General features: G+C 25.6%; 1 protein-coding gene across 1 annotated transcript; it reads right to left on the bottom strand.

Moving 5' to 3' along the window:
* Nucleotides 1–5,161: 5,161 nt before the first annotated feature.
* RecQ4 (RecQ4 helicase) lies at nucleotides 5,162–12,981 on the bottom strand. Its single transcript, XM_011504256.1, has 10 exons — nucleotides 12,871–12,981; nucleotides 12,300–12,791; nucleotides 11,862–12,062; nucleotides 10,968–11,579; nucleotides 10,796–10,892; nucleotides 7,195–8,285; nucleotides 6,780–7,106; nucleotides 6,542–6,701; nucleotides 6,141–6,463; nucleotides 5,162–5,403 (listed from the first exon to the last, which is right to left on the bottom strand). Exons 1-10 carry the CDS (start codon nucleotides 12,979–12,981, stop codon nucleotides 5,167–5,169), a joined length of 3,651 nt encoding a protein of 1,216 aa, XP_011502558.1. The 3' UTR covers nucleotides 5,162–5,166.
* Between the last annotated feature and the right edge of the window lie 373 nt (nucleotides 12,982–13,354).

Below are 13,354 nucleotides of genomic sequence, written 5' to 3'. Positions count from 1 at the left end.
ACTTTAATTCATATGATTAGTCATCATATATATGTGCTTTTATCTAAATTGTACTGTATAAAATTAATACATTTTACACTTTTCATATATATTATAAATATATAAATGTAATGTAAACCTTATTCTTGGTTTCATAAAAAAAAATTCATTTCAATCACGTATGCTATTTATATTTATTATCAATATTTGTACACAAAACTAAAAATTCTATTTAAATAAACTTTGCAATTGAATTTATCTTAAAAATTATTTCAGTATATAAACTTTAATGAATATTGATCTTTTTTTATAAGATATTTTTATACTTTTAAATTTCGAAAATATATTTGATGGTAAAACATTGTTATAAGGAATGTTAAATGTCAATCCTTTTAAAAATATGTCTAAATCAAGAATCCTTATGGAAATTCTCTGCGAAAATAAAAATCAGTTTATACACAAAGATAAGAATCGTTGAGATCTTGCAGTATCGTCGTGGTTGGTACGTGGCGTTAGCATGCACTATATGCAGAGGTAGGTCATAAATCTTCGGATCCTCTTGATGCAGTGCGCTTGGTGATGGGTTACTACACTGAGAAGTGAGAAGTCGTAAGCCCTGGACATCTCTCAGTGTAGTGCCACGTGGTGGTGTCTTGATTGCTAGTCTTCACTTGATGTCTTGTGGTGTGGACGGATGAGGAAGGCCGGCGACGGCTTTGTGCTAGGTGCACTAGTATTGGAAAGGTTTGTGACTGCTTCGTGCTAGACGCACACTGACTTCTGAGAGTGTTTCCTTCTTCCCTCACGACCCACTGGAGAGTGAGGAAGTCTTGTGGTCGTTTCTCTTAATGTATTCCGCTGACCACGGCGTCTCTAATCAGAGCGCGTCTAGCTTCGACGTCTCTACTTGGAGCGCCCGTACCAGGTGCTACTTCAAATTAGAGAAAAAGAGAGAGAGAGAGTAGTCTACTCGTGGCGTTCCCACTAAGAGAGCGCTGGTTGAAGCGTCCTTGTTTGTCTATCCAAGCGACAGTACCATTAGATTTTTATTTTTGGGTATTAGGACTACTTCCAGATGTCTAATAAACTGGGTTTTCAGAAGCCTAATAACTTGGGAAGGGTTATCGCAATTTTGAACAAAATCTATGAATCATAAATATATAATCGTAGTATATATATATATATATATATATATATATATATATATATATATATAATAAATACATACTTAGCGCATATATTTTAAACATAATGTTAAAAGTTTCGAAATATTTTAATTTTAATACTAAAAATATTATTATTAGATGATTAGAGTAAATCATAATAGATATAATTTAATATTTGTTTTAACATAAGAAAAATACGCCATTTAGTATCTTATTCATTCACAATAACAAACATTTAATAATATTAAAAATTTACAATAAAAAAGTTTTAATCGTTGATATATGGTACGCTATGATTAGAATCTATTAGCTTACAATAGTACAGTATATAATAATAATAATTTCAGAATGAACTTTTGAACATTTCAAAACTTAATATTACATTCTTATTGTAAATATTTTAACGAAGTAATTATGATAAATATTTAAGAATAGTTCATGAATGTATTATATTGAATTTTTGTTATATTTAATAACAAATAATGTATAAGATATATAATACAATATAATAAACGTTTATAGGATCACGATGGATACATTTAATTATAAAGATAAGTTCATTTGATCACAGTATTATTAACAATAAATTGTATCTTATGTCGTAATCGATACAGCCAAATATTTTTAATTATATATCTAACAAACGGAAAATCTGCAATAGCAGACATTAAATTTTAAACTAATGTTGAAGTGTCGATGTTATTATTATTATTTTTTTTCAATTATAATCACATGATGTAATAAAAAATATATTATTTATATTTAATTTGCATAACCCGCATTTTTCAAAAATATTAAACAATCATTAATGAATGTAAAAAATCAATAAAAGATAAAGTAATAGGTACAAGGCGAAGAAAATATTTTACAATTTTGAGTTTTATATCTTTGATTACCTTAAACATTATAATATAATATCGGAGAAATTAAAATATTGAGAAATATTTAAATAATAGCCATCTATTTCTACTACAGTAATTATAGCTTGAATAGAATTGTGTTCGAACTGCTAATGTTTGGATATCTTTATAATAATTGCCGCCCGCCGTAGCACATGTATAGGAGGGAGTCAAGTGGAAGGGCTGTAGGAATACAGTGTGTAATTCTTCCATAAATATTGTTTATTATGGTTTATTTACAATTACATTATAGATTTGTTGGAGTTATGCGGTGGAAAGGTGTATCCTATGTTCAATTACGAAGATGCAGTTGCTTGGACCTGTTCCTCTGGTGAATGGTTTATCTTGTAACAATTAGCAACTGATTATGCACACTCCTTATTAGTGTTTTTTATTATTAATAATAGCGTCATGCTAGTCTTGTAAGGCCTAGCAATACTTATGTGCCTTAGACTTGTTTTACTCACAGAAATACATTAGTCTTGACCTTGTCCTATGATGAGTAGTTCACTATCAAGAATGCTCCTTGTCGGTGGTGATGAGTTGTTGCTGATTTTGCAAGAATCAGCAATGATTATGCACGCTGCGTATTCGGGAGTATGTTTTGGATAGTCTGGCATTTTCTTGATATGAAGGAGATAGTGTCAACTTCTTTTAATTGCAGCACAGGAGAATTGACGTGTTTTCTTTGTATCTTGGTGTTACTTACAGCTTGATCATTGTATCACCAGTAAGAGCTTTACTTCTTGGCGTCTTGGTCTTACTTACAGCTTGATCATTATTATATAGCCAGTAAATAAGAGCCCCTTTCTTCTGTTGTGGTGAGTAGCTTGCTGACCAACTAGTCATGGATGAATAGCATGACTGATTGCGTCAATGACTCAAAATCTACTAATGCGCTTCGTGGTGCACTTGCCTTAAATATTCACGCAGCAGCTTTGCTAGATAACAATGGAGACGATCATGGTGCTAGAAGCAATGGGCGCAATTATACACTTGTATCAGTTCGGATGTACCGGCTTTTCAGAATCTAACGGCCTTGTACAAAATGCACCTCGTCGTTCCGACTTGTTTTATCAAGGCCGGTTCGACGGATACAATTTGATGCCGTTGACAACTCAGAGACCACGGGTGTTGTGTGGTAGCAATGATAGGTCACAAGTGGAAGGGATATTATAATAATACAATAAAGATATGGCTGAAGTATATGCTTTTTATTCTATTAGTTATTAATGACAAGACTGACTAGTATTACTAATATTACTTGTAGAACTAAATTCTTGATTGAAGTGATGTGTTGCGAAGACAACTGTACAATAATCTATGCAGCTTGATTATTGAATATGAATGGCGAATGGCGCGAAGTTTCGTTCATCGACACTAACGCCTTTTGAACGAGCACGTGTATGATTGAGGTTATGAATGCGGCTTTATGATTGAAAGATATCGTCACGAGTGATAAGGATTAAGAGAGTTAAGTATCGAGAGTAAATGAGTATTGAAAATTGCGCCCCTTAAATACATTTGCTGACCATGAATTTTACTTGAATCCCTTCCCTTATTTTCTGTCCAATCAGAGACTCCTCCCTTATAGTGCGAGGGCAGCGCCTCTTTTGCTTCGGAGTTAATTAAGGGCCTAGTCGTCTCTGGGTCTTCATGATGCGCAGATCTCTCATTGCCGCTGCCGCATGCGATAGCATGTTGGCAGCGGAGAGGAGGGGTTCGCTGACACATCTGGTGACAGAATTGCAACTTGTCGACAGCGGGAAGGGAAAGGAGGGTCCGCTTGCAGTAATGCTTGATGTAGTTGCCGAGGGAAACGAAAATGCAGATGTCAAAACTATAGGTTTTTCCGTGTTTATGGTATTGTTTTTCTAGATGTTTTATGACACAAATGCGTGAGAAAATTTGAACAAGCGAAGTTTGAAATCCAAATACAAATTTTATGATATTACTTGCCAGATGTTTTATTGCACTGACAAAAAGGAAAAAATGTTCTCGCATTCTCGAACAGACCTAAATTATAACCGTTGGGATTTTTCCAGAAATAATAACATTCGAGAAATTCTCGGAATCTCGAACAATAACATATATATTATTCGAGTATCTTTAATTATTCGACAGTACAGACTTGCAGTTTGTGATACACAAAACTATATTAGTTAATTCTGCATAAATAAATAAAAAAAATTGTTTCATGACTTCTATAATAAGATATATTGTAGACAATAATATATGGTAGAACTATTTCATAAATTTAATTAATTAAATATGTTTTTAGTACATGATGTTCTAAAATAATAAGTTATAAGTGATCATTTAAATATAATAAATAAAATATTTGAAAAGTTAAAGCATAAAAGTATCAAACAAAAATTACAACAATTAAATTGAATATATAAATTAATATTTTCAATAAATATTGTACATTATTACTACATTTATGTTACATATCTAAAATATAATATATAAAAAAGAATTAGTATACTGCAAAATTCGAAATCGTTTGGAAAAAGTGTTCTGAATTAACACAAAAAAATTATTATAAGATTAGTTACAGATAGAAATGATAAAAGTATATTTCTAACTTTCAATTCTTTAAATTTTGTAAAACTATTGCACCATTTATTAATTTCTATGTGCATAATTCTTTAATATTTTTTTCTTCATTCGAATACAAAACAATTTATGTCAATATCAGAGCAATTAATAATGGTCTTATCCTTTACGTAAACATTTTTATTTAAGTGAATATAATAAAGATATCAAGAATCTTCGTATCAATTAAGAATTATGGAATATTTGTTTACAGTTATATTACAAAAAAGTATTGTGATAGTTTAGTATTTCCTATATTACTATAATAAATGATTTATTTATCTTTTTTCCCATACTTATACATATACATATATATATATATATATATATATATACTTTAATTATAAATTTAAAGTAAGCGTTTAAATAGAGATCTTATACATATATATATATATATATATATATAATTTTCTACATTTTTAAACGAAAATTTTAATAAATAATTTATATATATATGTGTGTGATAATAATCTTACGTAAATGTTGATATATTATGAAAAGTTGTTACTGAAAATGAGAATATTTTACATTTTTTTATATTTTAATATTTCTCTTTTAGCTAATTGACATATTACATTGAAATCTTCAGTAACATGAGATCTCCAAAATCGACATCTAGACCAAATAATAGCAGAATAATTTGGGCTTTGAATTCCATGAAAAATACGTGCGACACTTCTACCTGTAAAGCTAACATCTTTATAACTTAAAATTAAATTACGTATGTCTGCCACAATATGATCTTCATTTTGTAGATCAATCTGAAATACAATAAACAGATATATATATATATATTTCTAGATATATACTTATTTTTAATTAAAAAAAAAAAATAAAAAATAAATATAAATATGTATACTTCTATATACTGTAACAAATTCTAAATTTATAATTCATTTGCTTATTGTTCCTTTTATTACTCATATTGTAGATTACTAAGATAGGGTATTAAATCAATAATTTAATTATTGATTTAAGAAAAGAATATTCTCTTTTACATATATGTATATATAGAAATAAGATGTATGAAGAACACTAAATTACTTTCCTTTCTTTTCAAGATTCGTACATAATAACTTTACGTTGATTAATTGTTGTAAACACATTCTTAATAAAAAATAAAACTGAGCATAATGAACATAAATGAATAAAAAGTGAGTAGACAATAGTGACTACTCATTTTCTACATTTTCATTTTGATCTCTCATAATAATAATAAATAGCATACAACTACTTACAAAGATTGTGTAACATTTCGAATTCGTTTTGATTCGATTATTGAATATATACAATCGACAACGATATATTTAACAAGAGACTAAATAATCAATCTATTTACACTTCTATACTTATGAAAATATATTTCGCGTTACAGTAACGTTTAATTTGTAACAAAATATATGTTCACGTGCGCGTAGATTTAAACAGTCAATTTTACATTATCATTTCCAGACTATAATAATCATTTAACGTTTATTAAGTTATGAATAATACTTGCCTCTAAAGTATCAGAAATATCTGTTGTAGATTCGTTAAATTCAAAATGTTTACGTATAGTATTTTTTATTTCTTCAGATCTTAATTGGGTTTCTTGATTTAGATGAATACACTCTTCTATTGACGTAAAACTGTATTTTCGCATTGTTGAATTAATAGATTTAAGTCTTTGCAAGCTGATTGTACTATGTAATTGATTTTGTTGACTTAATGATTCAAGAGCTTCTTCCAATTCATCATTACTTAAATCACCAGAAGCTATAACTCGAAAACCTCGTGTATTGAATTGAACAGATATTGATGATCTTTTAGTTTTATTATTTTCTAACAAAATATAAAACTCAGTATATAGTGACTGTAAATATTTTAATTAAATAATTATATCAATAAATTTTCATTTACCAGTGGTCCATTCTAATTTTTTTATTTGACTTTTCAGTTCATCACTATCCAATCCGATTGCTGCAGCAACATCAATTACTGAAAATTTAACAGTAGAACTATTTTCATTATAAGTTCCATTCTTTTTTAATAAAGCTAGAGCCATTGTTAATGTTTGTGACTAAAAATTATAAATGTTTATAAAAATAATGTAATTTTTAATTTAATTAAAAAATAAAATATAATTAAACTAATTTACAGATTGTGCAGCCACTTCAAGTAGATTAGACCCTTTATGACTATAAATCTCAGTATTAATAAGTGATGGAGGCAACAACTTAATGAAATGTTTTGGATGTAGCTCAAGATAACATAAGAGTGTAGTTATTATTTCTTCTGATATATCTAAAAGCTTTACAGTTTCATCTATGGAAAAACCAATCTCATGCCCTTTGCAACGCAACTCTGTATAAGAATTGATACAACTACATGGTATAAATATTCTTTGAAGTAAACGTCTAATTGTATACCTATCTATTCCATTGGCATTTATATGACGACACAATTCGTATTCATCTAAATTTTTCTAAAATGTGACAAAAAAAATATATATTTTGAAATTATAAAATTAAATATAATATATTAATTTAAAGATTAATTAACTTTACAATCACCTTCGGATTTAAAAATAAGTGACAATAAGCTAAAGAACCATCTCTACCAGCTCGACCAATTTCTTGTACATATCCTTCAAAACTCGCTGGCATATTGAAATGAATAACAGCATTAATGTTAGATTTATTAAGACCCATACCAAAAGCTATAGTTGCTACTATTATACGTATTTCAGATTTCATAAATGCTATTTGAATAATTTTTCGTCGATAAGATGAAAGGCCGGCATGATAAACTTCTACGACTGATGAAATTTTAGTTTTTGAGTTGAATTGCTTTAATGTAAAATTAGATAATGACATACGAAGAAATTTAGCTACCCTAGTACATTCTTCGCGACGTATACAGTATATAATAATAGATTTGCACTTTTTCAGCTTTTCACTTTGTAAAAATTTGAATAAAGCTTCCTCTTTGTGTTGATCTTGAGAAATCGTTAAACATAAGTTCGAAGGTAGCGATCGTTCTAATACAACACCAGCTATTCCATCTTTAATATTCAAAAAATGTATAATATTCATAACTGTAGTATTGCTTGCTGTTGCTGTTAAACCTAATGTTACTTCAACTCCTAATTGCTCTTTTAACACTTTACAGACTGTTAAATAAGATGGACGAAAATTGTGAGACCACTGTGAAATACAATGTACTTCATCTATACAAGCAAAAGCAATCGGAGGTAACGAATGCTTTATATTTCTAAGACTATTTAATTTTTCTCCACTAATTATGAATTCCGGTGAAATTAGTAAAATATTGAGTTTTCTTTTTTTTAAATTTTCTAACACTTTTTCTTGTTCTTTTGAACTCTGATTAGTATGTAAACAGGCTGCTTGTAAAAAATTTGGCATTCTAGATACTTGATCATTCATTAAAGATATTAATGGAGAAATAACTAATGTTATGCATGTATACTTTTTAGCATACATGTAAGCTGGTAATTGATAACATAAGGATTTCCCCAAGCCAGTAGGCAAAACGACAAGGGTCGATTGTCCTGATAAAATTCTCATTATTGCCTTCTCCTGCCCTTCACGAAATTCGTTGTAACCAAATTTTTTTAAGGCTATCAAAACTTCTAGAGGTGTATCTGTAATATAAGTAATTGAGGAATAATTTTTATATATTTATTTAAGTTATATAAAATTAACGAAATTAATTAATTAAATAAGTATAATGTATTAAATTTAATATAATTTAATAATTATGCTATTTTTAAGCTATTGAATGGCTTAAGTAATATTTTAATTACAAAGATATAAAAATTAAAAGTACCTCAATAATATAAATTAACTCAAGTTAACTCTAGTTTAATTTAATAACACTTACCACCTAATTAAATTATATATTTTGTTTAAACAAGTGTTTATCAAATTTCTATTTTTATATAAAACATTAATAATTGCACAAGTATAGTAAACCACTGCATAAAAATTGATTATAAAATATATCAATAAGTTACATATATGTAATAACATAAATAAATACATTATAAATAGAATTTTAAATTATAAAGTATTGTAGGCCTAATAATACAATCTATTTTGTATAATAAAATAAAAATCATATCAAGACCAGTAGTTACAATGACAAAAATATGAAACAAACATAATAAAGATACAGTAAAAATAAATTAAAAGGTGATTTAAGTAAATGTATATGTATGGAAGACTTAGTATTCATTATGCATTGTATTTTAATTAAAATTCAATTATTCCTTAATATAAAAAATAGTTATTTATGTTTAAAAAGATTTATAAATAATGTATTTTTAAAACTCTTATTTTCAAGTATATAACACAAAAGAAATTAATTAAATTTTGATTTGCATTAGTCAACATTTAAATTATAATATAATATAATATAATATAATATAATTTAAATATATAATTAAATTTACGGGGTTCATATTTTCTTTGCATATTCCTTTAAGTTCATGGAATAAATAGCCCTCCTGTTACTAACTGGCGTAAAACGCCAATTAAGAATGAATTAAAACTATATTGTTTAAATTCATACTTAATTATAATATTAAATCATGATCAACTTGATAATATAACTCGAAATCATAATGACTGTTTGCTATTTGACTATACATAATTTATACGTTTTAAAGTTAGTGTACAAAGAAGGAAAATTGCAAAAATTTTAATTTAATCTTATAAACACATCAATTATATGTATGTTCCTTATATAACTAATCTCTCAACACAAATAAAAAATCAAAATTTAAGAATTTCTAACTATTAATATTATTACGATTACAATGCAAACATTATATGTACTGAGTATGAGGAAAGTCATAGTAATTTTATGAACCAATAAAAAATTATTTTTACTTATATTATTTTAGGTCTAAAATACATTTAATTACATAAAAGTTATTTTTTAATAAAAACTCAAATAATATATCAACTCACTTTAAAATACATTTTGCGAATAGTTATTTCAGTCATCGTCTATTAATAGTGGAATAAAAAATCCTTAACTACATAAAATTGACTAATTAAGTATATATGATAGTGTATATGAAGATGTATACATACTTTAATAATATTCATAGTACAATATTTAATTACTGAAAAAAAGAATTGATTTTAAATTATAAAATTAATAAATCATATATTTAGAGCAAAATGAGTATTTCAACTTTCGTTGATGTTTTGTTTTTGTTTTATATCTATGTATACAAATATATAATTTTTTTTTATTGAAAACTATAAATTTGTTAATAGTTATTGCATACAAATTTTTGTCTTTGAATAGTACATTAAGTTTTAAACTAGCTTTAGTTTTATGTTTTTAGCTATAAATGTAATATAGTTTCAGTTTTAGTCTTTGTATAATGAGAATAAAAAATGATTATTCCAATAGTTCTTAAAAGTTAGTGCATTAACAAAATTATTTATACCATAAATTAGATAAGATATAACTTAAAAATAATTTTCAATTTAAAGTCTAGGTACATACATAAACTTTTATGTAATATTAAAAATATTTAAAAGTTTAGAATTTTAAATGTATATTTATATATCCATAGGAATGGAAAAATTTTAAAATGTCTTATTTTATTTAAAGAAGTTCATATTGATTCTTGTATAAAACATGTGTATATTATTTTCAATTTTAGTAATATTATTATTATTTAAAATATGGACTATTGATGTTTAAAAAAGAATAATTAAATCTTAAAATAAGATACAATTTAATATTTTATAATTATTCTAAATTAAAAAAAAATTTCATAATTTTTCATAATCATATATTTGAAAATATTCAATTTTTGTTAAAACTTAATATAATCGATAGTTTTATTAAGTAGAAAATTAAACTATTCTGTTTATAAAAATAGCTTTATAACTCATGGACTATTTCAAATATTGTTATTTGATATCAGAAATATTTATAAATTTATTTAATAAAATTTTATATAACATTGGAACTAGTAATGCTACTATTTAATCTAATCTTAAAATTAGATTAATTAAAATAATTTAAATACAATTAGTTAAAATATAAAATAAGAGTTTATCAATAGTGATATATTATAAGCGATACTTATGCGATGGAATTCATTTCAGATTAATAAACAATGTTTACCTTTGAGACAATAATCCGACTCCAATTCATATAATGGATTTATTTCCCAAGTCTTTTTCAGGATATTTTCATGAACATTGGTAATAACTAATTTTGGCTTTAATAAAAATTAAATTTTAATATTTTCATTAATTTCTCATATGAATATTTCTATATTTAAATAAAAACTTACTTTCTCTAACATATATAAGTTTTGATTATTTTTCCAATCTCCAGAATGAACTATTATATTTGATTTTATAGTTGTCATGTTGTCACATTGCATAGCTGTAACAGATTGATGACAAATTTTAACTGCATTTAATTTTGTCAAATCTTCAAATTCTTTTAATGTTGGGTAAACAGAAATATCTGTGGTTGCATTTTGTGATAAACAATCATTTAAATTTTTACAATCTCTAGAAAAATGGCCTGATTCACCACATTTATAACATAAAAGATTATTATTTACAAATATCGAATCTGATATATTCACATTAGTTTCATAAAAATTTCTTTCTTTCTTTTTTTCTTTCCACTGATTCTTTTTATATTTTGATATGTTAAATACCTTTTTGCCATGAACAAATTTTTTTTTTTTTAGATTTAGTTTAACGAAATTTTCATTCAGTTTTTCTGTAGATATACTTTGTTTTGATTTTCTTTTATTATTTGACCTAAGATTTATTGAAAAATTCTTTGTTTGATAATTTAATGGATTAAGTACTGATGAAAAACCTGTTATATCTTTTATAACCATTTGATTCATTGTATTTTTCATGTTGTCTTTGATTATATCAATATTCTCACATACAATTTTATTAAAACAATCTTTCTTTAAAAACTTTTGTGATATATTCGTTGATGTAGATTTTTGTGTTGGTTCTTTTAGTTTCATTGCTGTGCCTCGATTATTTAGTTTTGAAAATTCATTGTCATTAATAGAATATATATTTTTATAATTTAACGTAGTTGAATGATCATTTAAAAATCTAATTTTATTAATATCGGTCGTAGAATTTTGCAAAATTTTACTGGTATCGTTAGTTCTTTGATAAATATCATTTGTTTTACATAATTTTTTAGCTGGTTCTAAACCATTATCATAAACAATTTTTTTTAAATTTCGAATACGTTTATTTTTACGATCTTCTTCTGAATCACTGTTACAAATATAATCTTCATCATCTGTGAATGACTGATTGTTCAACATAGAATGTGTTAAAAAATTTTCTTTAGATGGCTGAATGTAATTTAAGGATCCTGATTTAAAAACATTATTTTGAGATAATTTATCAATTTCTGATATACTACTTTTAAAAGAATTATTTGAAAGACATCTTTTTAACCAGGCTGAATTTAATTGTTTATTATATACTGTACATGTTTCAATTAAATTTTGAATAGTTGATTGCTTAGGTATATTTTTATCATCAAAAATTATTTTAAGATCACTATTTAAGGTAGAGTTTAATACATCTTGAACTGTATAATCTTTATTTATTTTTGATTTTATTGTCTGATTGGAAAATAAATCTAATTCAAGTTGTTGTGCATTAAATTTTGAAAAAGAAAAGGATTTCCTAGGGTTTCGTTTTGAAAATGTGAGTGATTTACACATATTTTGTGATAATTGAAACGAAGAAGACCTTTCCATAAAGACAGTTTGATTTTTTTTAATACAATTTTGTTTTAAAGCAATATGATCTAAAGGGTTTTCCATATTTGTCTTGTTTGTTACATAGCTTGAAATGCTTGTAATTTCAGATAAACAATTATTTGCATGATTATTTACTAATTCTACAGATTTAGAGTCAATTAGTATATTTTTTTGTTGTACTTCTTGAGGTTTCGGATGTTGCATTGATTTTGAAAAACTATAATCGGATGAGATATTATCCACTGTATCTTTGCAAAAAGTAATATCAGTTAATGTTTCTTCTAGAGCTTTAGTTTTTAATTTCCAATACATTTTATATGCCTCACGAATTGTCATATCGGCTACTTTAATATCATTCTGAAGAAAAAAAAAGCTTTAATATAAGTAAAATATTATAAATTTATATGTACATGATAATTCTCATGATAAATCTCACTTTATTTGGTTTACGCCCAAATTTCTCCATGAAGTCACTCTCCCAAAGTTTAACACGAATTTTATGTTTATGATATTTTGTTTTGAAATTTGGATCTTCCATTAAATTCATATTAAGTATAAAAACTTTTTAATTAATCAATAATCGATAAATTTTTGTAATTATACGAAAATCAATTATTTTATTTATTTTTACACAATTTATAAAAAATCCTAATATATTACTGTCAAATCATCTATACAAGACAAACAAAAACTATATATATATAGCAGAAAATATACTATTTTCCCGCGTTAGTACAAGCCTAACATTATTGATTTAGTAAGTTCAACAATATGAATTTTGTATTTTATCTAGTGTTTTAACTTATGAAAATATTTATTTTTATGTATTTTGAAATTAATATAATAAAACATATTAAAAATTCATTACAATATTATATATAAAATTTTGTTAAATATTAACATAGTATAATGTTTCGATA

This window comes from Ceratosolen solmsi, unplaced genomic scaffold (genome assembly GCF_000503995.2).
Source record: "Ceratosolen solmsi marchali unplaced genomic scaffold, CerSol_1.0 scaffold19, whole genome shotgun sequence".
Classification (NCBI taxonomy): Eukaryota; Metazoa; Arthropoda; class Insecta; order Hymenoptera; family Agaonidae; genus Ceratosolen; species Ceratosolen solmsi.
Note: the sequence above shows the minus strand (reverse complement) of the source record. Positions and strands in the feature narration are given on the sequence as shown.

Coding starts and splice junctions, on each gene's coding strand:
- RecQ4 (XM_011504256.1), bottom strand. CDS start 12,981: ATGAATTTAATGGAAGATCCAAATTTCAAAACAAAATATCATAAACAT. Junction 6,702..6,779: donor TTGAAGTGGCTGCACAATCT/GTAAATTAGTTT, acceptor TATAATTTTTAG/TCACAAACATTAACAATGGC. Junction 5,404..6,140: donor ATATTTCTGATACTTTAGAG/GCAAGTATTATT, acceptor ATTGTATTTCAG/ATTGATCTACAAAATGAAGA.